Source organism: Monodelphis domestica, chromosome 1 (assembly GCF_027887165.1).
Source record: "Monodelphis domestica isolate mMonDom1 chromosome 1, mMonDom1.pri, whole genome shotgun sequence".
NCBI classification, from domain to species: Eukaryota; Metazoa; Chordata; class Mammalia; order Didelphimorphia; family Didelphidae; genus Monodelphis; species Monodelphis domestica.
The window spans coordinates 274,928,460-274,955,288 of NC_077227.1; the positions used below are offsets into that span (position 1 = coordinate 274,928,460).

At 38.2% G+C, this 26,829-nt stretch overlaps 1 protein-coding gene across 2 annotated transcripts; it reads left to right on the plus strand.

Annotated features, from left to right (window-relative positions):
- Positions 1–20: 20 nt before the first annotated feature.
- Positions 21–26,305, plus strand: ZBTB1 (zinc finger and BTB domain containing 1). Of its 2 annotated transcripts, none has more exons than XM_056810880.1 (2): positions 21–87; positions 22,805–26,305. In XM_056810880.1, exon 2 carries the CDS (start codon positions 22,825–22,827, stop codon positions 24,964–24,966), a length of 2,142 nt encoding a protein of 713 aa, XP_056666858.1. In that variant the 5' UTR covers positions 21–87; positions 22,805–22,824; the 3' UTR covers positions 24,967–26,305. The 2 variants fall into 2 exon arrangements, with proteins under 2 accessions (XP_056666858.1, XP_001369529.1); XM_001369492.4 differs by lacking the exon at positions 21–87 and adding an exon at positions 889–1,224.
- Positions 26,306–26,829: the final 524 nt, after the last annotated feature.

The window sequence follows — 26,829 nt, forward strand, 5'->3', positions numbered from 1 at the left end:
GCGCGTGGTGGCAGTGGGGGAAATGAGGGACTCGAAAATGAGGGCATGCGTGCGTACCGTACGCGCGCAGGTGGACGGACTGGCCAGGTTCAGCTTTTATTTGCTTTGCTTAGCTTTGGCCGGTCCCAAAATATAGGGATCGGGTTGGGGTATTTGTAGGCTGGCGGGTTACACGCTTAACGAGCGTACGCACGTAGTGGCCCTTTTCCTTTACTTTTATTAATAATAGTGTAATAAAAAGCACTAGTTTCCCTGCGGAGATAAAGGGGTCGGTGAAGACCAACTATGCAGAGCTCCTGGTTAAGAGAAGAATTGGGGTTCGGGGGTGGAGTCTCTTACTAAGGAGACTCAGAGCCTTGATATATCTCGACTCCAGAGCAATGTTGGTCAGGGTGGAGCACGAAAGGGTTGAGTTGCCCCGGTTCAACAGGCTGTCGAAGCCAAAAGAGATGGGGATTGTCAGAAGAACTAGAATTTAAGACTAGAGTCTTTGAGACCCGGCTCCAACCGAATTAGAAATACTTATACAGCGCCAGCGCTATTGAATCGGAGATGCCGAGAAAAGTCCTCCTATTTGAACCTCACACGTCAGAAATCTTTAACGTGTGGGACCCGGGGGTGGGGGAAAAAAACAGCATCCGGACCCCGAGGGAGTTGGGAACCCCAGCCTAATTCCCCTATGCAGCCTTAAAAAAAAAAAATCCTCTAAGGGAGAATCCCGGGGGTTATCCTTCCCACCCCTGCTAGAAGTTTGTGAAAACCCTTCCAGTACGGATAGTGTCAGGCCCGACGCAGAAACTTGTTGCAGCCCCACAAGCTGCCGCGAGTGCCCTTAGGAACGAGCGAACGAGTGACTGAGGAGGGAGTGGGTGGGCGGGAGGGGAGGAAGGGAGGGAGGGGAAAGCTGGCGGACGCCGCCGCCGCCGCAGCCGCCAGCGAACGGGTGGGCAGACCCTGAGTCGCCGCGTAAGCGGGGCCGGCTCAGTGCGGTACAGCAGGCGCGGCTGTGCGGCAGCGGAAGTCCTTTGTTGCAGCGCAGTCCCTGGCAGAGCAGGATCTGAGCTCGGGGAGCAGCTGGAGCCCAGGGTGCCTTCGTCACTGCTTCCGAGGCTTTATTTTCTTTTTTGCCCCTTCGCCCTTTCTCCGCTCCGCCACGCGCAGTTTTACCTTAAAAGTCCACTGAGCCTCCCCCACCCCCCGCAGCCCCAGGTCCTGCGGTGGCCGGTGAGTAGATTCCAGCCAAGAGAAGGGGGGAGGGGAGGGACTGACGGGACGGGACGTTCGCACAACTTTGCGGCGCAGCTTTGGCCTGGCCGAGGGCGAGGGCCCGGGAGGAGCGCGAGGACGCGCGGCCGGCGTTGGGACTGGGACCCGGGCGCCACCAGTCTTCCCTTTGGGCCTCCGGGGCCGGGAGGGCTGCGCCCATACTAGCCGAGGAGCCCGAGCCCGCTGGCCTCTGTGCGAACGAATTCCGAAATTACTTCTTTTCTTTATTTCTCTTTTATTTGCTTTCTTGGCGGGAGGCCTTAGGGTTCAGTTTGATTGACGTGTTCGGAGCCCGCTCCTCGCCCCGCCACGGGTTAGGGGGAACGCGAGGGTTGGGGGAGGAGGAAATGTCCCGAAGCCCAAACTGACTCTTGCTGGGCTGGCGGGGAAAGACGTGCAGACGGTGGGCATTCCTTGCTATGCTGCCACCCACCCACGTCCTCCGGCCCGCAGCACCACATGCTGTTATATGTGCATTGGAAACTGCGTGGGTTAGTAGTTTGGACCGTGTTAACTGGAAAAAAAAATACCTTCCGCTTTCAACCAACTACAAAAATGGTTAGCGCGGGACCGCCCAAAATATTAAGCCTTGGGTTCGATTTCTGCCCCTCCCATCATTATCTCCTAAATGTCAGTCAGTCGAAGGGGGAAAAAAGAATTCCGAACCGAGAATGAGAAGGGAACCCTCCTACCCCCATTATTGAAATAGTGCTTTGTTTTAGAATGTATGGTATAGGTAAATTCATAATTTAATGACATGGGTCGAGTCTTAAACGTGGCAACTTGACTCAGCCTTATCCGTTTGTCAGAAGTGTAATGCTACACTGCAGGAAGCTTGCACCAATGTGTGGACTGGGTCTGGGAGAGACTAACTTTGGGTGGGTTCCAGAAGGTTTTGTGGTGTCTTGGAATCGATTTCTTAAGCCAAAGTTGACATATTCTTGAGATTTTTTTAGGAATTCAGTTGCCACTGTGGAAGATCTTTGGGACATAACCTCAGCCTCAGGGATTAGTAGCATAGCAGACTTAGATTGTTTTGTGTAAGTAGGACAGTGTCATTTGGGGCCAAAGATGGAGATACTTGTGAGGAAATGGGGAAAGCTGAGACAAAAAGTCAAAAGTTGGGGGCTGCTATCGAGTTTTCAGAATCTTTAAAGTTGTTTTTTAAATCTCCTGCCCCAGCATAAATGCTGGAAAGGTCATAGGCTACAATACTTGATTTGGCATAACTTGTCATTTTGGTTTTCTCTTTTCTTTGGTAACCAGTTAGGAGACAGTCTACTCATTTTTAAATAAGAAGATGAAACTGAAGCCCGGGATAGGTGGTTTGCCAAAAGTCAAACATAAAAAGTTAGTAACAGACCTCAGTGCTATGTTTACATTCATGTTTGTTCAGTCCACCAGCACATGAATTCTTTACCTAGACGATGACATCATGGCGAACATATTTCTAGTTCAACTACCTTTGCTAGTACTCTTGCCACCCTCTTAACATAATAGTTTTGTGGGGAGTCCAAGGGCTGCCCACACGAAACACACGAAAGGGAAATCATACCTTAACTGAGGCCTTGTACTATGTTAAAGCAGGAAATCAAATATTTTACCCACAGAACTTGAATACAAAGGTGACCTGACTCCTCATCACTGCTGTGTTCAGTTTTGGTTAAGGGGCTTTCCCAAAGGTTGAGAAGCAAAGCATTATGGTATAATAGGTTGTGATTCTCAGTAGATTTTGGTACTGCCAGAATCCTACCCCCAGAGCCCTATATTCCTTTATGTACTATTCAAAATGTGATTTGCATTATATTTATGGATAGGTCTCATCATTTCTAATGGTAGTATAAACTCCATCAGGTGATCTTGTTTACTCTTTTCTCCCTCTGGGCCTCCTAGCACAATGTCTGACACAAAGTGCCTAATAAATTCTCCCTTCTTAATCTATCTTGTGTCTTGATTTCACTTTCATTAAGAAAGTTAGAATAATGTTAGTGTTCCTGATGTTCCCTTCCCCTCCCCCAGGCTAGGAGAGATTTGGTCCTTAAACCCAAAACTATCTTCCTTTTTCTCACCACCCTTATCTATTTTGAATTGAAGGAGAAGCAGATGCAGTTATGTAGGACTTTTCTCTTTGGAAGTGCTAGGTCTCTTTTCCTACCATTTTATACTGATAACTAAAAGAGATTGTTTATCTAATTTTCTATTTGGTAATTGAAAAGGCACAGTTAATATTAGACAAACAAATCCTCTGAATTACATTGTTTTCCAGTGTGACATGTACTTAGTGAGGGGACCACAATTGGGGGTCTTTTGTAATCAAAGCTGGTCTTTCCACCCCCAATCTGCCTCTATTGCTAATACTAGAATGATCTAGCACAGATCTGCCCATGGTACTCTTCTTTTCCAAAATCTTCAGTCTCCCTACTTAGGTTCCAGGCCCTACAGCCCTACATAATCTAACGCCTCCTTACCTGATTTGTAAAATAACACCAAGTAATTAGTATTAGGGGATATGCCTACTTTGAAGACCAAAACATTCAGGCATAATGACCACAACACTCTCTTCCTCATGTCAAGGTATCTTGAAAGCCTAATAATTACAAGGTTTCTTGAAATCATGTACTAAGAGGAAAAAATTCTTAAGGTGGGGATTAGTAACTGATAAGTTTCAAGAGGGAGGAGGGCAGAACTGACCCAAAACTGTATATTGGGATATAAGTAACTCACCCAGATGAGACTTCTAGATACACTGAACTTTTTGGCCTATAGCATTCTATTTATTAAAAACCAAGGTGATTTGGTAGGGAAGAGCACTGTATTTAAAGTTAAAAGTTTCAGGATAGAAGGGTTCAAATATTAGGTATGAAACTTACCAGTTGATTAGCCTTGGGCACCTTTCTGGAAGGTAGTGTCCTCATCTCTGAAATAGGGTTGGACTAGTGAACAGAAATGTGACTTTATAGGTCACATAAAAGTACAGCATTACTTATTTCAAGTCAAATCTCTGTTAAGCACCTCTGCTATGTCAAGAGAACAATGAAGATATTTTGCATAGGATTCAAAATGTTACCTAGAAGGATAATTGTAAGCAAATTTCATATTTGTCATCTGTGTACAGTGTACTTATTAGTTTACAGATTAACTGATCTGTCTTATTCATTCAGAAAATGTAGGTGAGGGTAGTCTCTGCCTTCCTGAAGTTTAAAATCTCCTAGAACGATGAAACAAACATAACTACACTATACAATATTAGATGATAAATGCATCATAAAATTGATATTGTGGTAGCAGGAGGAGAATGTCAGTCATTGGTGTCCAGGGGGAGTCATGGAATGATTCATAACAGAGGTGACATTTTTCCATTGGGGTTTAAAAGATGGACAGAAATTTAACAGACATAGGGAAATAATGTGAGCAAAGAAATATAAGAAGCAGTGTTGTATTCAGATATTGGGCTTGAAGAACACGGTTGTTGTTCAGTCGTGCCTGACTCTTCTTGATCCCATTTGGGTTTTCTTGGCAAAGATAATGGAATGGTTTGCCATTTCCTTCTCCAGCTCATTTTACAGATGAGGAAAACTGAAACATCTAGGAAGTGATTGGGGCAGGAAGAACTACCTAGATTCAGACCCCATGCTTCAAGTATTTCTCTTTCAGCCTCAAGTTTCCCCATCTGTAAGTGGTGATAATAGTAGCATGATCTCACTGGGTTGTTGTATTAAATGAGATGTCTGTAAAATACTTTGTAAAATTGAAAGCCCTATACAAATGTGACCTATTATGGTGCTGGGAAAGAACAGAGTGTAATTCATTTAGATTGGAGCATATTAATAACAATTAACATTACCATCTCATTTAATCTTTACGCCCATTCTATGAGATAGGTACTACTGATATGGGGAAGAGAATAATAAGAGAAAAGCTTGGAAAGGTAAGGAGGTGTTAGATTGTGTAGGGCCTGGAACCTAAGTAGGGAGACTGAAGATTTTGGAAAAGAGGAGTACCATGGGCAGATCTGTGCTAGATCATTCTAGTATTAGCAATAGAGGCAGATTGGGGGTGGAAAGACCAGCTTTGAGCATAGCTGGTTGGGAATGAGCCTGTAAATAACTAGGGTAGTAGCAGTGGGAATTGGGTGGGAGAAGGGAGAGATGTTGTGGTGGGGAAAACCTTGGAACTCAATCATTTGGCCTCTGACCTGCACAGATGCAGAGTATTAGGGGGAGGTATATTATGAGTTAGCAATGAAAGTGAACAGATGGGCCAAGAAGATGGAGTATCAATGAAGTGCACCTGAAAAACAGAGCAGACTAACAGCTCCTTACAAAGATCTTGGAAGACAGCTCAGGCCCCAGATCTTAATGCCATTCCTCCCCCAAATTACCGTGTTTGCTTTATATATAGCCTGCACGTAAGTCTTGCCCTATAGATCCTTAAGCTGCTCGAAGGGAGGGGCTTTTTAATTTTTGGCTTTGCATCCTCAAAACCCAGCATAACATCTGGGTCACAGTAGCAGCTTAATAAATGTTTGTTGATTGAGAAGATATGAGCAGCAATAGCTATGAGTCCTGGGTACTTAATTTTGCTTAACTAGATACTTGTTATATGTGAGTTCTAGAAGGATTTGGAGTTAAAACTTAATTGAAAATAAAGATGGAAATAAATGATAGAAAAAATATATACCTGATTGCCTTTCCTCTTCTATATACAACAGGAAAGGCAATCAGGTATATATCAGGTCTTCTTTGGGCTTGAAACAAGGCTTTAATACTTTGCTGAATCTGTGATCTCATCAACGTAGGCATTTCCCAGAACAGTGGCGAATACAACCCATTCATATCTTCTTAGATTGTATGACTGGTCCTCGCCCACCCCTGGGGAGGAGGGTGCAAAGGGACTTTCCTCTGTTGTTGTATATTCTGGAAATCCTGCTGAATCTTGAGGGCTGACCACCAGTCTCAAAATATGATGACCTTTTTGGCTATACTCTGACAATCTCCTTAACTCCCCTCATTATATGCAGTGCTACAGCATTCTCACACCCGTAGTACTTTCCTCTCCTGCTCTTCTATCCTTGTTCTTTTGATGTGACTAACTGAAGACTATATTATTCTATGATTTGTAGCAATTTGGCATCACTGGGATATTGATATCTAAAAGATGGGTCTTTCTCGCAAAGAGAAGTTCAGGGTCATTAAAAGCACTGCCATTTGCCAAATACAATTCAGCCTGCTCTCTTCTTATTATTCATTTCTGGGCCTGGTCTGTCTTGTCGACAACATCTGTTCAAGATATATATACTAATGGACTAGCTACATGGGCTGTCTATCTCTGAGTAGTTAACAAATAGAGTAAGATCTTGTTTTCTCTGCATGTTCCTGCTGGTATGACTGTTAAGAGGTAGTGTACTGTAGAATATTGTTTGCAGCCTGTTCTTTTTCTCATAATGAAGAAGGCCCTTCATTATTCTCATAATGATTTCGTAGAAGAAAAATAATGTGGGTTGTTATGTTTAAATAGATATAAAAATTTAGTTATGTGATCCTTTAAGTTAATAGATTTATATTTTATTCTGGGCTTTTCTGTTTCATTTCATTGAATATTAATTAGGGTCCACATACTGTGAAATGTCCTACAACCTAGAGTTGAACATGAAAAAAACCACATGTGAGAAAACATTGTAACCACAAAATCGGAGGGGGGGTAGAAATGAATAATTCAATAAAATTATAACTAAAATATTAGCTGACTGAGGAATGCTAAAGGGGAGAGCCTGAGCCACTCTAAAAGCAGGGAAGAAATGTCTCTCAGGACTGAGTCCATAGGAACAGAGTAATTGTGGGCATTTAGAAGTCCCCTGGGCCAAAGGTACATAAAGAGATATTTCCTGTGTCCTTTTATGGAGGGAGGGGAAAGCTAGAATGTACTGTCGTTTTGTGAAGGGGTCATTTGTGCTTTTTTAATGAAGAAACTAAGATGTAAAGAAACTAAAATAAATTGCTCTTGGTCACACATGGTTACAAACAATCAGAAAACAAGTCTCCCAACTCAGTCGTGCTTTCTACCACAATCAATTAACAAGCAATGATTAAACACCTTCCTTTATGCTACTCACCTTCCTAGGCTCTGAGGACTCAACTGTAAAAAAAAAAAACACTGTCCAAGTTGATTGCATTCTTTTGGGGTAGGGAACACATTTATATATGTATGAACAAAATAGTTGTGTGTTGGCACCCCCATTAGATTATGAGATTCTCAAAAGCAGGGATTGTCTTTTTGTGGCCTTTCTTTGTATCCCCAGGACTTACCATGGTGCCTGGCACAGTCAGTGCTTAATAAATGCTCCTTAACTTCCTGCTTAAATACATGGGAGTTAAAGGGAATAGGCATAGAGGCAACTAGGTGACTCAATGGATAGAGAGCTAGGTCTGGAGACGGTAGGTCCTGGGTTCAAATGTGGCCTCAGATACTTCCCAGCTGTGTGACCCTGGGCAAGTCACTTAACCCCCATTACCCAGCCCATACCACTTTTCTGTCTTAGATCCAATACTTAGTTTTGATTCTAAGACATAGAGTAAGGTTTTTTAAAGGGTGGAAATGGCATTAGCAGCTGGAAAATCAAGAAAGGTTTAATATAGAAGATAGTTTTTTGAAGGTAGTTCCTTTATTTTCCCCAAAAGATTCTGCCTTCTCTCCCTCCTACCTCCTTCTTACTTTACCTCCCCTTGTTAAACACACACACAAATAGGTGTGTGTCTGTATGTCTGTGTCTCATTCTTCACTCTGAGCTCTTCACCTCTCCATTTGGGAGTATGTTGGTCATTGCATTGATCAGAGTTGTTTACAATATTGTTGTTATTTGTATACATTGTTCTCAGGAAATGAGGAAATTCTGTGAGATGGTGGTGAGAAAGAAGTACATCCCAAGCATGGGGTGGGACCAGTGCAGTGCAGTGGAGACAGGAAATGGAATATCATAGATTGGGGAACAGAGAGAAGGGCAAAAATACTACCGAGCCATAATCGGTTCTGAGAGGCAGCATGAAGTGACATTTGCTCAGGGTTTGGAATTTGAAAATAAGAATTCAAGTTAAGACTTTACCAGCCACTAACTGTAACTCTGGAAAAGCCATTTACTTTCACCATAATCTGTTTCCTCCTCTACTAAAAATAAATAAATATATGTAAGCCTTGCATCCAGAATGTATCACAAAGTTCAAACACTTGAAAACAACTAGAGGTCCCTATCAGAATCTCTAAAAGAACTTTTTTTGCTCTGATTTAGGTAGATATAATAATAAGTTTGGCTCCCCCACCCACCCATTCTACCAACAGACTATAGAAGCAAATTATAATAGAAACATTGATAGAGTGAGAACCTGAAAAAGAAGGAAAGGCTAAAAATAATATAAAAAGTAAAAACAACTCCCATGACATCATTCAGTGTATACTCTTAGGAAGGCAAGGGAGAAGATGACCAAAGTGGTTAAAGTTTGGCATTAAAAAGATGCTGGGTAAGCAAGGTGTTGTGATATTAATGCTACTGCTACTGTTAATTCTTCTCAAAAGTCCTACACCAGTGCCTCAGCAAGTGACCCAGAGCAGACCCTTCTTTCTCAATGGCCATGACCGCAAAGCAGAAGTTCTGGTCAGTCTTGTCCAGCTGGTAGGACTCAAATAGTAGCTTGGAGAGCCTGATCTCCCCATCTGACAAGATAACACAGAAATGCTTTAAGGTAACTCTGACGTGTTCTGTATTTGACAATGACCTTTTCAGTTACAAAAACTCATGAAGTTTTTCCTACTAAGGCAACATTTTTTGGAATGAATATTCAGCCTGAAGTATAACTACTCTAAATAATAATAGCCAACATTTATGTAGAGTCTTAAGGATTGCAAAGTAATTTACCAAACATTATCTCATTTTGTACTTATGATGATCCTGGTAAGGGGAGTGGTAATATCCTCATTTTACATGTTAGGAAACTCAGGCAAAATGGCTTGCCCAGTGTCACAGAGTTAGTATCTGATACTGAGTCTTTCTGACTCAAGTACAGCGCTCTGTTGCACTACAGAGCTGACTCTTCATCTACATATATTTTTTGAAAAATTTATTTAATTAATTTAGAATTTTTTTCCATGGTTACAATATTCGTGTTCTTTCCCTGCCCTCTCCCAACCCCGCTCCCGTAGCCTCTTTGTCTATATTTGATGCATCCTTGACCTTTTCTCCTGAAGACTCATAGCACAGATTCAAATCCATCTTTGGCTGCCCCCGTCCTTCCCCAAATACTCCAAGGGAGGGAATCTTGGGCCGCCAAACAGACTGTGGTTCTTTTGTCCTGACTCTTGACATTACCTAGATAAAAGTGGATCATCAGTGATCCCAGCCTCTCCGTACATGGCCAGCCTTTCCAGGCATCTCATTTTCTAATGACCTCCTCCTCCTCCTGAGTCCACTGTTGCCTGTAGCTATCCGCCGTGTGCCCTTCCATTGCCTTCTGGGTCACCAATAACTTTAATCCTTCTGAAATTTTTGTATTCCGTGACTTACAACTATACGGCATTGACAGAAGAATATTGCTATTTATTTTTTAAGCCCTTGACTCCAAGGCATAAGAGTGGTAAGGGCTAGGCAATAAGGGTTAAGTGACTTACCCAGGGTCACACAGCTGGGAAGTGTCTGAGGCCAGATTTGAACCAAGGACCTCCTGTCTCTAGGCCTGGCTCTCAAACCACTGGGCTACCCAGCTGCCCCCAAGAATAATGCTATTTTTAAAAAAAGATCTTTGTTTCAGGAAGAAATATTATAAGCATTGCCCCGTTTCCCACTAGTCCACTCTCCATTTCCTGTGTAACTCTGGGCCCAGCTCTCTGTGCAGTTTCAGTGTCCAAGATACATGTATGCGTATAAACAAATCCATGTGTGCGTTGTGTGTGTATATATGAGTGTATATCTCTTACTCTCCATATACTTGGTGGTAGGCTGGCTTGGAAATCTAAAAGGTCTGAGGTTGTTTCTCAGACCTAGATGGCTTTCTTACAAATGAATTTTATGATTAAGGAATATTCTATATTGTCGAACTCAGAGCCTGATACAATTTCTCTAATCATATAGCTAGACCAGAGATGGAAATCAGTGATCAGCCACTTATTAGTGTGGGTATCCCTTCCATTCTTGAACATCACAACTCATTTCCTATCTTCTCATTCTCTACTAATCTTGTTCATATCCTTCTATAAATCTTGTGAAAAGAATCTGCCTGATGCAAAAAAGGCTGTCGTCTTTGTCTTTTAATACTTCATGGGCTAGCTATAGGTTAGTCCTCCCAGGAGCTGCATGATCACTCCACTTTCCTTTCCACTCATTTATGCCCTTGATAAAAGTCTTTTATGCCTTTTTTGTTTGTTTTTAAGTTATCATGGTGATCTACTGCACCCTTACACTTACTTTGCAGGCCCTTTGGGCCAACTAATAAACACTTTTGGAGGGTTGTAATATTATTTGCAAACATAGAGTATCACCAGGAAAATATTTTACTTCCAAAAAATGGATTTTGGTGGCAGGAAGAAGCTTAAAATCATGAAAAGTACTGTACAATTTCCTAAATAAGTTCCAAACCATTCTCTCATTTAATTCTGGGCAGAGTTCATTTCTCTTGTACAACCACACAGTTTAAATGGTGAATTATTCCCTACTGTGTCTGGCACAAAATGAGCTCAATGCTTGTTGACTGCACTAGAGGCAGTGTTGGCAAGTGTGTAGAGCATATCCTTTAGAGTCAAAAGGACTTGAGTTTACATCATGCCTCAGACACTTAGCATGGGGACACAAAATAGATCTGTGTTAAAAATGAAGCTCTCAAACTACATGGGAGATTATGGAGGTAGGGAAGGGGGCAAGGACCTCATAGTTATCACCTAACTTTCCTCAGCCTCAGTTTCCTCATCTATAAAGTATGGATAGCCTTTTCACTGCTCTTATAAAGTATTGGGATACATGCATAAAAAAAAATAGACAGTATCTCTCTAATTCAGGGATCCCTAACCCTCTCTTTGTGTAGCATGACCTCCTTGGCAGTCTGGTGAAAAACCTGTAAAGCATTACTCATAATGTTTTTAATTGCCCAAAATAAAAAAAAATTTCAAAATCAATTATGTTGGAAATATAATTATTAAAACATTTTTTAAAACTTCATTGGACCTAGGTTAAGAACCTCTGCTCTGGCTAAATCTGTGATGTACATACACACTGATATAAAACTAAGCATAGAAATATATAACAGAATATGTTTCTAAAACTCCATTGAAACTCAGAAGGACTTCAGTTGAATTACCTCAAACATAGAATTGGGAGTTGAATAATTTTCATACCAACATCTAAAATTTGGAAAATACTTTCAGAGACCATCTAGTCCAACATATACTGACCAAGAATTGCAGTTACATAATTGATCAGTGGTTATCCAGCCTCTGCTAGAAGACAGCTAATAAAATGACACCGATGCAGTCTGTTCCACTTCTGGACAGCCTTTGATTGTTAAAAAATCTTGACAACAAGGAAAAAATCTGACCCTGCAGCTTCTAATTATTGGTCCTATTTCTGCCCTCTGGGAGCTTTTAGAACAAATATAATTCCTCTTCCACACAATAGCCTTTAAGATACTTAATGACCCAATAAGTTTCTTCTTCAAGCTCAACAACCCAATTCTTTTAAAAATAAAAAAAAAATTTTAAACCCTTGCCTTCTCTCAGCAATTTGAACTCAAATCATCCTGACTCCAAGCCTGGTGCTTTATCCACTGTGCTACCTACCTGTCCCATCCCCAGTTCTTTTGACTGCTCTATAGATGGTTCCAGTCTCTGGGCACACATTAGTTTGTTCATATTCTTCTTAAAATAGATCACTCTTAACTATACACATTTTTCCAGTGGTGGTCTGTCCAGGCCAAAATATACAGTGGGATTAACACTATTTTTAGGGTTGCCCAGTCTTTTTTTTTTTGGCTAGTATTAACACCTTGTGTAAATCTTTCTCTGCTGTCTGTCCTACAATGCAAGTAGCTAGGTTATACCCTATAAGAAAAAAACTGCTCCAAAAACAGATAAATTATAGGGTTGCTATTTGTATTACTAAATAACCTACTACAGAAAAATCCCCTTATGTAGTAGTAGGGGAAGCCACCCTAATGTTTGTTTTTACACAAAACCATTCTTAGACTGAGAGCTGGGAGACAGAATTCAAAGCCATATTGTATTGCCTGTTGAGGATTAATCAAGAGATTATCACATACCGTGAAAATTAGTAAAACTGACAGAAGCTGGAACAGCCCGTGTTGGAGGGGTTGGGGGGGGGGAGGGAGGTGATGATCGCTTCAGCGATTCAGGTGTGATCCAGCTTCTGGTTATAGTTTGGGAGTTATTCTAGAAAAGTGATCAAAACTATCTAAAGGCCAGCAATCCCACTATTAGAGTCTCTTTGTGATAACAAAGAACTGGCAGATGCCCACTGATTGGGGAATGGCTGGGGGAAAAACAACCCACTACGGAGTAAGAATGGAATGGAATATTATGTAGTAAGTGTAGTAAGAAATGACAAATAAGGAATTGGGAAAAGCTTGGGCTCACTGAGTCAACCGAAGGAACTTCTAAAGATGGGAACCAGACTTGCAGATGAAGACAATCCCTCTAAGGCAGCTCAGAACCTTTTCTACACCAAGCCTGGTGCTTTATCCACTGTGCTACCTACCTGTCCCATCCCCAGTTCTTTTGACTGCTCTATAGATGGTTCCAGTCTCTGGGCACACATTAGTTTGTTCACATTCTTAAAATAGATCACTCATAACTATACACATTATTGGGGAAATACATAAAGCAGTGAGAAGTTAAGTGACTTGCCCAGGATCACCCAGCTAGTATATGTCAGAGGTAGGACCTGGGTAGTTAGGTGATACAGTGGATATAGCACACTAGACTTGGATTCAGGAAGACTCATTTTCATAAGTTCAAATATGACCTCAGACACTAGTTTTGTGACCCTGGCAAAGTCACTTAACCCTGTTTGCCTCAGTTTCCTGATCTGTAAAATGAGCTGAAGGAGGAAATTGCACACTACTCCAAGGTCTTTGCCCAAAAAACCAAATGGGGTCACAAATGACTGAATAATAATATATAGCTCCTCTTTTGTGCCAGGCATTGTGTCAAGTACTTTACAAATATCTTATTTCACATTGTTCACAATAACCTTGGGAGATCATTATCCCTATTTTGCAGTGAGAAAACTGAGACAAATCAGTGACTTGCCCAGGGTCACCCAACTAATAAGTGTCTGAAACTGGGTTTGATCTGGCCTTCCTGACTTTCCCTAACAGCACCACCCAGCTGCTTCAGAGCCAGCTCTCTGTGCTCTCTGCCACACTTCTCAAGCTGATGCAGAGCAAGAAAAGAGAGTTAACTGAGGTAGTTTTATGAGTTTCATAGTTATACACTTTGGTTACAAAAAAAAGTAAATAAAAAGATCGTTAAACATATGATACCAGTGGAATCACACGTCGGCCACGGGGGGTGGGAGGGAGGAAAAGAAAATGATCTTTGTCTTTAATGAAAAATGCATGGAAATGATCAAATAAAACACTATAAAATTAAAAAAAAAAAAAGAACTAGGGATGGGATTTAACTGGTTTGCCTAGGGTCACACAACTAGGGAAGGGATCAGATTTGAACCCAGGACCTCCTATCTCCAGGCCTAGCTGCTCTCATTATTATTAATTTTATTATATTATTACTACTACTACTCTCTTATTCTCTTCTTTCAAATATTATTATTTGATTGTTATTATATATCTATTCTCATTCTTTTTTCCTTTTCAATGAGGTTGACATAGAAATCCCAGGTCAAATTGATATCCTGCTATTATTCTTTTTTTTCATTTAATGTTCTGAGGACTATTGTACAGATGGTTAACAAAACTGATTTTTGTATTTGAATAAAAGTTCTGGCATGTAAAAAAAAAAAGATCGTTAAAAGCCAAAGTCTGAGAACCTTTTGTTAAAAACTGATAAAGACCCCAGTAATAGATAATGAAGCACACCCTCTCTCCTAACAGAAAAGAAGCATCACTAGGACAAAATGTCATACCCTGTCAGGTGTTTTTATTAATGGGGGTGGGGTATTTATATTAAAAGGCTTAATCTAGAAAAGGAGAAACGTGATAAAAAATTCAGATAAACATTTCTGAAATAATATCTGTAGAAATGATTAATGTAGGAAAATGTTATTATAGAATTCCTCTTTGTAGCTATTTATGTCATCACCTCCAATTTCTTATCTTTGATATTTCAACTCCCCCAATCTCTACAGTAATTTTGGCACTTTATTGCCTTCTATTGTTTCTACTCCAAAAACCTGAAGATATTAATCTCTCACCTACTCTCTATTTAGATAACATACAAGGGACATTTCAAAATGTTTTCAGCTGAGAACATGGGAACTCAAGATAAACCCATTAAAAGTTAAAAGGGGCCAGGCCAGCTGGGTGGCTCAGCAGATAGAGGACGGATAGAATGGACTTACCAGGAGGTTGTAGATTTACTCACACTGGAAATCTTCATGCAGAAGCTGGGTGACTTTGTTGGCAGTGTTGTAGAAGAGATTCCAATTCTGCCATGGATTATACTAATTGACTTCAGAGATACCTTCCCAATTCTGATTTTGGTCATTTTAGACATATATATTATATAAACCTTAATCCTCAGAATTCCCAAGGTACCAAGGACCTCAGTGGCCATGTAGTTTAACTCCTGCCTTAAAAAGCAATTTCTCTATAACATATCTATATATATTACAGCTGATTCCCCCTTTCCTTGGGCCTTTTCTTCTAAACGTTCTCATTTCCTTCAATAGATTTACCATCCCTGTATACTCTGGCTTATTGATGTCCTTCCCAAAACATGGAAACCTAAGCTTAAATATGGTCTTCCAGATGTGATCTGACTAGAGCAGAATCACACCTGGAGGGTATTGACTAGTGTGAGGTAGGAGGTGAGTAGCAAGTAATAAACATTTTTTAAGTCATCTCAACTCTGAAAAGTTAGACTGGATTTTGAAAATGGTCAACAGAAAGGCTTGTAAAATGAAATGAAAATCAGTTGTTTTAGTGGCATCACACCCTAGAACACTACAAAAGTCCCTCAGTTAAATCCACTACAATACCAGAGAGGTTTCATCTCTCACAGCAGAAACAAAGTGGATGAAAAATATAGTGGCTTGTATGGGTGAGGTGTAGCTAGCCTGTTGAGTTCATCAATATTTATTTTCTAGACAGGCTAAGCAGATGAACCTAAAATGAACCTAAAAAGTAGAGAGATAGTATTTTGGACATTTTCACACCACCAGTCTCTTGATGTCTGATTGTAATCCAAATTGCATACAATGCAAAAAGATCCATGGAAAACTGGTTAATAGACATAATTAGGGTGTAGTTGCTGCTAACAATGACCGTGCAAAAAGTGGCATGAAAGACATGATTCAGGACAGGTACATGGAAGAAGTACAAAAATGTGAAATAATAAATGCACAGCCTAAGAGGTAACCCCACCATGTTGAAAGAATAAGAGGAAGGCTTCTACTTAATGGAAAAACATAGACAAGGACTATATGGGGTGAGATAGTAAGAAGGAATCATAAAATTTAGAACTAGAAAGAATCCTCTCAGTCATGATTTGATTTGATTTATTTTTATTTTTAAACCCTTACCTTCCGTCCTGGAATCAATACTGTGTATGTAGGGCTAGGCAATGGGGGCTAAGTGACTTGCCCAGGGTCACATAGCTGGGAAGTGTCTGAAGTCAAATTTGAATTTAGGACCTCCCATCTCTAGGCCTGGCTCTCAATCCATTGAGCCACCCAGCTGCCCCGCAGTCATGATTTTATATGCAAAAGATCCAAGGCCCAGACAGGTTAATTGACTTGCCCAGAGTCAGATTGGCAAGCAGATTTGGGTTTTTAATCCAGATACTCTTAACTGCAAATTCTGCAATATTCCCACTGACATCATTAATGAAACCATAAGTCTCTTCAAGTTTGATGAATAGTACAAATACTGTACAAAAACCATTGGAAATTAGGAGTCCCAGACTTACCCACTAACTGTGCTGTGACTGTGGCAAATTCTTTTACCTTTTTCTTCTTTATTTTTTAAATGGGAAGGTTGGACTAGATGATCTCTTAAATATTTTCCAGGCTTAAAATTCTATAAATATATATGTGTGTGTAAACTTTAGTTTAAAAATGATCTTATTTTAATTTAAGCTGCCTTCTTGGAAAACTGCCAGGGAAAGTGTTCACATAGCCACCAGGGGGACTCCTCAGCATGCGTGGATAGTTGCCTATCTAGACACAAGAAACAATGAGTGCTTTGAACGGAATTTTGATGTTTATGTGTTCAGCTTTAGCTCCATTGCTTCTCTGTCTCTAGCAAACCAGTTTTGCTAGTAAGGTAATTGGTACTGTGAACTGAACTAAAGTAACTTCTCATATTTTATTCATGTAAACAGAAATAGTTAGAGTATAAAGCACTTTTATTTTGAACTTTTCAAGAAACTTGATTACAACATAAAGTCTGTAGTCTTTTGATAATTTGTTGGGTGTGATCTATACTTTTTTAAAAAGTACTTGAGGTAAAAACTGGCTTATTAAATTTGAATTTGGGTAAAATTTGTTTAATAAAATGAATTTTTATAAAAGTTACTATCAAGAGGTAATAACACTTAAGTCTGACAGGAATTTATTCAATAATAGCATTGCTCTAATTAAAAAGTATAATCGATATAAAAGTTCAGTTAATAGTAAAACAATATTCAAAATAGTCTTTGTGAGACCAGATCTGCCAGCTCCCTATATACAATTTGTACTGCATTATCTTTAAATTAATATTTAATAATATTTAACAAATTAATTAATAAATTAATATACCATATAATACCAAAATAATATACCATACTAATACCAATAACCCAGACATAGTTTTTGTTCAAATAGATGTCCTGAATGACAAAAGCACAAGAACAGGAGAAGGATGGAAATACTATATTTACTGCAAACAATCTGTATTTTCATCATAGGATCATAAGCTAGAGAACATTAGATGTCATCTCTTAACTCCCTCATTTTTGCAAAAGAGGAAACTGAAGCACCAGTACAGTAGGATGGGGTGACTTGTCCAAGATTACGCAGGGCGGCAGTACATCGCAGAACTGGAATTTGAATGTAGGTCTTTGAACTTCAAATCCAGCACTCTTTGCATTGAAGTATACTCCTTCCATTAAAGATACTTCTAGGTCACTGTAGAGTGAATCCTTCCTCACCTTGGAGATATTTTAATAAATTTCCGTAATCCAGGCCCACACATTCCAGCTCAGTAGGGCCCTGTCAGTACTTTTCCTCTGCACACCTATATACTTAGAGCCCCCAGAGGCACCTCCATATAAGAGTAAAATATCAAAGAAAGATTTTAGTAAGTAAAAATACCCCACACATACACAAGCACAGTTTGCGTCAGTTCACGTAGATGTGCATTCTCCCAAAATGACAGTTGTTTTTATAATACCTAAATTTGGGAGTACAATGAGAAAGGGCCTTAAGAATTACTGCAACAACTCAAATTTATAATTTATGATTTACAGAGTACTTTTACTAGAACCTTCAGTTATCTACCTAAGGCTCAGAGAGGAATTGAATAGGGATTTAGGAACTATTGGGTGGGATGGAGTTTTTATCAGTTACAATTGTGACATTAATAGAAATGTAGATGTCATACATATAAAAATTAGGATTCAAAGAGCACAAAATCTTGCTTATTAGCTTTCCAGGTTCTCAAAACTCCACCCCCCACCCCCCAGTATTTAGGCAAAATATTCACAAGGGAGAAAATTTATTACAAAAATTTAAGATAAAAAAGTTTTAACAAATCAAATTCCTATCACAAGAAGGCTTTTAAATTTGAATCATTATTGTTCCATGGACATGGTGTTTTTAAAGATAATAGAGTGATTTGCTATTTTTTTTTTCTCCAGTGGATCACCTTTCTGTCAATGGATCCTTGAGGCATAAAGAGATTAAGTGACTTATGTAGGGTCACACAACTAGGAAGTATATTTTGGGAAATCAAGTCCTTCTGGGTCCCCATGCACTAGCTGCCGCAAGTACTTGAATAATACTTAGTTTTTGGAGATGTAAACAAATACAAATACATGTTTAAACTCAGAGAAGAAACCCAAAGGAAAAATATTCCATTAGGCTCTCTGACTAAAGAGGAAATGCCTGGAAACAAGAGGTTCCACTCCTTTTGACCTAGCATGGGTTAAATGCCACCCAGCATGGTGTAGTCGAAAAGGCAGGAGATTTGGAATCAGAGGACATCCATTAAATACTAGCTACACCAGGCACTTCGAGGTAACTGTGGAGAACTCACTTTTGGTCCACATTACTTGTAAAATGAAAGTATTTGAAACACATGATTTCCAAGGTCCAGCTTTTAAACTCTCAGAATTAAAAGAGACTTTAAGGGTCACATAATCCAATCCCTACATAAAGCATGAATTTCTCTCATAATATCTATGGGATAAATAGTTAGAATGTAGTAGGTCTGTTCTATGATAAAGGAAAAATGTATTCAGTTGCAGACTTTAAGAACTTGGGGTTTGAGACAAGTAGAAGGGGCAGTTTACTTGGAGTTAGGAAAGACCTGTGTTCCAGTAATACCTCTGACATTTATTAGCCAAGTCCCTCTTATAGTAGTAGTACCACCCCACAAGGTTGTTATTGGAATCAAATGAGAAAGCACATGCATCCGCACAGCTAGGTGGTTCAATGGATAGAGAACCAGGCCTGGAGACAGGAGGTCCTGGGTTCAAATTTGGTCTCAGACACTTCCCAGCTGTGTGATCCCAGACAAGTCACTTAACCACAATTGCCTAGTCCTTAGTGCTCTTCTACCTTGAAATTTTTACTTGGTATCAATCCCAAGAGAAGGAAATAAAAGAAAGTACATGCATCATTTGACAAATCTTAAAGCTCTGTACTAGCTTTGAATATTATCTTATGTGATCTAACTATGTAAACAGATCAATGTGGTGTATAGTTAAGAAATTCTTGAACCCCTAAAACTACATTACCCAAAATGCCTTTCTGCATTACCCAGAATCCTTTTCCTGTGTCTTTGCATTTAAGTGATTGTATTAAGTTTTCTGTGACTCCTCCCTCTCTTCTTCCTTGTGGCTGAGTTAGGTGGAAGTTTTATTTTAGTTGTTATTAATAAATCTTATAAATATAATACTTGAGTTATTGTATATTTTAAAATCCACAGTGGACATCTTGAGACCCAGTCTAAGAAAAAATCATAGTTGACCTGCCTGAAGAAGTTATTTATAAGGCTTAGGAAAATGTTGAATAATATTAGTCTAAGGCAAATGTATTGATATCATTATGATATTTTACATGTCATCAAGGTAACTTCTGTTGAGTCTAAGGACTTTTAAAATTATGATTCTTTACACAATGCACCATATAAAGTGAATAATTTATTACAATTGTGTCCAAATATAAATCAATCTTGCACATAAAATAATGTAGCATACATATTTATAATCTAAATAACCACAATCATATTAAGGCCTTGGATGGATTTGAATGGGGTTATGGAGTTTTTCAAAATGAGGAATATTTTCTCTTCATCTATGCTTCTTGGAATATCTAGTTTCCTTCAAAGTTCAGCTCATGTGGCACTTCTTACATAAAGGCTTCTTCTGATTTCCAACAGCTATTAATGCCCTTCCTTACCTTGTATTATGTAAATACTGATATATGTACATATTGTCTCCTTGAAAATAGACTTTAGTTTTTGTATTTATCTCCAGTACTTACCCTAGTGGTTGTTGATTAGGTTGATAAACTTTATAGAATAAAAAATTCCTTAGGATCAAATAGCATGATTATTCTATCTCAGCCCTTCCAAAAGCAGTCGTTCAACATTTTAAGCTCTGAACTATTTTTTCCTACTTGCATTCTTTTCTTCTTGTGATGTTTGCTACCTCATCTGAGGTTTGCCAGCCATGTTACTTTTTTGTATCCTCCTACAACTTCTAATTAAGTGCTAGTTGGTACTGAATGCTTTTTGAAATTACATGCCTTTTGTAATCAGTTGTCAGCTACAAAGTTGCTTATTGCTCATAAAAGTAGGTTGAGAATTACTTAACACATTTACACAAAGCTAGATTATAGTTATTTCTAAAGTGGACTTTAGGTTAACATTAAAAATCACATGGGGGAGAGAGGGGTAAGGTGTCAGCTAGGTGGCTCAGTGGATAGAGAACCAGGTTTAGAGACAAGAGGTCCAATGTAGCCTCAGACATATCCGTGTTGGGTGACCCTGGGTAAGTCACTTAACCCCCATTGCCTAGCTCTGACTGCCTTTCTGCCTTAGAAGTGATACATAGTATTGATTCTAAGACAGAAGATATGGGTTTTTTTAATTACTTTTTTTTTATTTAAATGTGAAGGTTATTACAGGTATACTTATTACACTAGCCTACCATCTGTATCATATTTTTAATGTTTTAACATTAATTTATTTCCCTTAAAAAAAAAACCAAACTTTCATCTAAGAGGGGGAACATTAGAGCTTTAAATGTGTGGTTGACTTTTTTGTTTGTTTTAGAGACTGCATCTCCCTATCTCTACCAGTAGTAAGTGCCCGTGGCCACTCGTGGGCTAACCATCTTAGTGCTTTGGCCAGTTCTGTTTTCAACCTGGGCCCATTTACCCCTCTTTAAATGGACTCTGTCCAGCCCCTGCTAACAAGGGCTCATCCTATTGGTGCCAGATTTAATATTGACACTTGATAATTTTTCACCCATTACTTCTCAGAATTCAGACTCAAATGATTCAACTAGCTTCAGAATTCTTAGCAACAGAGAGATTATAGGTGTGTATCACCAGGATGAGCTTTTAAATATCTTTTCAAGCCTGGAATATATTGTACCTGAAAGCTACTATACTCTGATATCAATTTGTTATAAATTGGCCTTAGGTTTGAACCTTATTAAGAATATTTTAATACGTAAGTGCATCTGTTATCCCGCTGATGTAGAGAACAGCCCCTCAGTAGCCTGCTATCTTGTGTGATCCTTGTTCTCACAAAGAGAGTCTATACTTAACGATACTGGAAGTTTTCCTGTAACCCTTTTTACATTTTGAAGGTACCACTGGAGCACTCAGGATGTTCATTGTCCCTAACTGGCAAAATACCTATAAATTATACCTTTATTCAGAAATGACATTTTGACATAATTTTTAGCAAGTTGGCCAAGGTCTGAAATAGGTTAAAATACTGCAAAATTAAGTCAATTGAAGTTTTAGTGAGAAAGTAAACTTGAAAAATTATGGTTGTACCTAGTTTGAACTATTGTTCATGTGACTTTTTTTTAATAAAGACTGTTTAAGTTGAATGTAGTAGGTTCAGACATTTTAGATAATGCAAATTAAATTTTGACTTGATAGAAACAGAAGAAAAACAACTGCTTGATCTCAAGGGTCAATGGGGATATGATTGGGGATATAGACTCTAAATGATCATCCTAGTGCAAATATCAATACTAGGGAAATAGGTCTTGATCAGTGACACATGTAAAAATCGGTGGAATTGCGAGTCAGCTATGGGAGGGGGTGGGGGGATGGGAAAGAACTTGAATCATGTAACCATGGAAAATTTTTCTAAATGAATTAAATAAAAATTTTCAATAAAAACACAAAAAAATAAAATAAAAAATACAATTTGACTTGAAACCAAAAATTATATCTTAACTTTATAGGTTTGCATAAGAATGAAAGTCTCTGAAACTTTGGGAATTTTCCTCTTCATTTAAAATCAAATCTGCACTAAAGCTACCTCCTATCTCCAAGATTAGCCATCTTCTTCCAGAAGCCTTGCTTCTTTATCTTTGAAGAGTATATACATAATACATTCCTTCAGAGAATCAAACTTTGTTCATTTGTGGGGGAAATGGCACCAAACTATAACAGTCAAAACCATACTATCTGCTTGGGACAACTAACTAACCATTTACTTTGGGTCACTTCGTTTATTTAAATTACTGTTATTTTCACTTTGTGGTCTTTTTAACCTTCAGAAGCAAATGTCTTTTCTGGTCTTTTTTAATTCTTCTAAAATGTATTTTTATTTTCCCCATATATTTCTAATAAAGTCCAAATAACATTGGTTTTTAGGGTGTGGGCATGGAGGTTCTATACACATTTCTTATATATACAAAACCTGAAACAAATCTTAGTATCTGAAACAAATAAGGGGATAGTCTTCATTATCTAAGCAGTTTCTAAAGTATGTCACATTCTTTTATTTAGGATGAGATATTTCTAATTTGATTATAATAAAAAAGTCAAATTAGTCCAATTTTCATTAAAATTATACTTTTATAGTTTTTTTTCCTGTTACATTTTCTGATCTCAATATCTTTTTTTTTGTAGGTCCATAATTAAAGTAGAAGATGGCAAGGCCCAGCCACAGCAGCTACGTCCTTCAGCAGCTAAACAACCAAAGGGAATGGGGTTTTCTCTGTGACTGTTGTATTGCAATTGATGACATTTACTTTCAAGCACACAAAGCAGTTCTAGCTGCTTGCAGCTCTTATTTTAGGATGTTTTTCATGAACCATCAGCACACTACTGCTCAACTGAATCTTAGCAACATGAAAATTAGTGCTGAATGCTTTGATCTAATTTTGCAATTTATGTATTTAGGAAAAATTATGACAGCTCCTGCCAATTTTGAGCAGTTTAAGGTGGCAATGAACTACTTACAGCTATACAATGTTCCTGACTGTTTAGAAGACATACAGGATGCAGACTGTTCTAGTTCAAAATGTTCGTCTTCTGCTTCCAGCAATCACAATAACAAAATGATATTTGGAGTACGAATGTATGATGACACCATAGCAAGAAATGGCAGTGATGCAAACAGGTGGTGTGTAGAGCCAAGTTCAACTGTCAATACATCACAAAATAAAGAGCCTGATGAAGAATCTTTACAGTTAGGCAGCTTTCCAGAACAGTTATTTGATGTTTGTAAGAAAAGCTCTGTGTCCAAATTATCCAACCCAAAGGATCGTGTGTCGCGGCGCTTTGGAAGGAGCTTTACCTGCGACAGCTGCGGATTTGGTTTTAGCTGTGAAAAGTTATTAGATGAGCATGTGTTAACCTGCACTAATAGACATTCATATCAAAACACAAGGGCATATCACAGGATAATAGATGTTAGAGATGGAAAAGACAATAATACCAAAACTGACTCTTGTGAAAAGGATTCTTCCAAACCATTTTCTGCACAAATAGACAAATATAGAGGGGACACAACCCAAACCACCAGTGATTCATCATCAGCCACTGGAAACAGAAAAAGCAGTACAATAGAGTCTGAAATAGCTGGTGAAGAAAAGAGTAGAGCTGCCGAGAGAAAAAGAATCATCATCAAGATGGAGCCAGAAGATCATCCTAAGGATGAATTCAAAGACTTCAATGTTATTAAAGTTTCTGATAAAGATTGCAATGAATCCACTGACAATGATGAATTAGAAGATGAACCTGAAGAGCCATTTTATAGGTATTACATCGAGGAAGAGGTCAACATGAAGAAAAATGCTAGGAAACTTTTAAAACCTCGGATGTCTGTGAACACAGATGAAAGAAACAGTTTGGAAAATGCAAGACACCCTAACAAGGATAGTCCTGTACAAGGAGATACTGAAGGTGCATCATGCGAACTGTGTGGACAAACTATAACTGAAGAAGATCTGTCATCTCATTATTTATCAAAACACATAGAAAATATCTGTGCTTGTGGGAAATGTGGTCAAATATTAGTCAAAGGTAGGCAACTTCAAGAACATGCACAAAGATGTGGAGAACCCCAAGACTTGACAGTAAATGGGTTAGGAAACAGTGAAGAAAAAATGGACATGGAAGAAAATCCTGATGAGCAGTCTGAAATAAGAGACATGTTTGTTGAAATGTTAGATGATTTCAGGGACAATCATTTCCAAATTAATAGTCTCCCCCAAAAGCAATTATATAAACATTCTGCGTGTCCTTTTCGATGTCCTAATTGTGGTCAGCGTTTTGAAAATGAAAACTTAGTGGTTGAGCATATGTCCAGTTGCCTAGACCAAGACATGTTTAAGAATGCCATTATAGAAGAGAATGAAAGAGATCATAGAAGAAAACACTTCTGCAATCTTTGTGGAAAGGGATTTTATCAGCGTTGTCACTTAAGGGAACACTATACAGTCCATACTAAGGAAAAACAATTTGTCTGTCAGACCTGTGGAAAACAGTTTTTAAGAGAACGCCAGTTGCGACTTCATAATGACATGCACAAAGGCATGGCCAGGTATGTCTGTTCCATTTGTGATCAAGGAAACTTCCGAAAACATGACCACGTACGGCATATGATTTCTCACTTATCTTCCGGGGAGACTATATGCCAGGTCTGCTTTCAGATATTTCCAAATAATGAACAGTTGGAACAGCACATGGATGTTCATCTATACACATGTGGAATATGTGGAGCAAAGTTTAATTTACGAAAAGATATGCGATCTCATTATAATGCCAAGCATCTGAAAAGAACATAAGTGATTTCTACTGTAAGAGTATTAACTTGACAGCAAACAAAACACCAAAGCAAGGAATATGATATATTAGAATTTGATTTTATAAAATGAATTGTTGGGGAAAAGCATATTTTATGGCCTTTTTACCTTTTTTAGTACCTTTGTTTAGAATCATTAAGCATATACTTATCATTTTTACTGTTATTTTTACTGTTATTAATAGAAATTCTTTTTAGTTTTTTCCTTAGCTATAATTAAAATTACTTTTAAACATAGACTTAAAAAGCACAATGTTATCCCTTCAATGACTTATTAAACTCATAGTTCCATATCAATAAGATGATGATTTCACTATTTTCCATGTGTTTTTCCTTAAGAATTATCTTGTGAAATTTTAACTAGAACATGAATGGATATCCTTGACTTTTTTTTTATTTTTAAAAAAGGAAATCAGTTCTGAGAAACTAGTCACTTTATTTGTAACTGTTCTGTCAATATAGCAGTGACTTAATTATTGTTCTTATCATTAATGAAGTCCAGATTCTGAAGTTGACAAGGATATCAGATTATTAGGTAGATTGATTGAATTAAATCTAACCTTATAATTTACATGTAGGCTTGAGACCATACACTGAAAAAGCCAAAAGAAGTGAAAAAAGTGACACCGGAGTGAATTTCATTTTAAAAATACACTGAATAAAGAAACAAATTACTTTATTACACTTGAGAGATCAAAGGGGATAAACCAACCAGTTCTAAGATACAAATTTTAAAATGATACTGATATTATATCTTTAATATTCAAATTTGTCAAATCAAAAATATTCTAAATTCCAAACTACTTTAATTTGGTAACATATTGCTTATAAATGGACTTTAATAACATTATCATCTAATTAGCCAAAGGAAAATGATTTTTTTGTCTTTAAAATCATATAGTTTTGAAACTGATTTTTAAAAGATTTTTAGCTAAACCACTGTATATTAATAAAACTAATCAAAATAAAGAAACCAGTTCTAAATATTGTTATTCTATAAAAGCACAATGCTTGGAGAGCAAATACTAGTGTGTTTATTATATAACTTTGGAGAAGACATGGGGCAGATATTAGTTTTTAATCATGCTATTTCTCTGTAACAGGCTTGTATAATTTTTGACAATACCAAATATATGCATATGTGTACACATCTGTGTGTATATATATACATATATCTGTATCTATAAAACAATGTGGTTCAGAGTATAACCTGAAGTGTATTATGATTCGTCAAATCAGTATTATTGTTAGATGCTAAAGCAGGGTCTATTTAATTACATGTGAGCTAAGATATTGACATAAAATTTATCTATCAAACATTATGTAAGCTGTCATGTGATTTTTAAGAACAGATTTATTGCCTAGACCCATTTAAATGCATAGTACAAATGGATGGTGAAAAATGATGTTTTTAAAATAGCATTTTATATTCTTTAAATATTATTTTGTGGACATGAACATTAGTTTTCAAAACCATTGTTTCACAACGAAATTTTAAGGTCCATAAGTCATGCTGTTGTGTACATTTTGCTAACAAACAAAAAGGGAACTCCCAGAGAACTGAGACGCTAACACAAGCTTGGTTGAAAGAGAAGTATTGTAGTGCACATTGTGAGCTAAGATATTTGCAATGCTGTGGAGAGGTGCCAAATAACACAGAAGACAAAGCAGAACTAGAGCAACATGATAAGAATTGTTTTAATGATGTAATAAGCAACAACAAAAAAATCTAGAAGAAAGCAAATAAGAATCCTAGAAAGAAGGAAAAATCTCATGGATATGATAGAAAACATTCAGAGGGGGCAGCTGGGTAGCTCAGTGGACTGAGAGCCAGGCCTAGAGATGA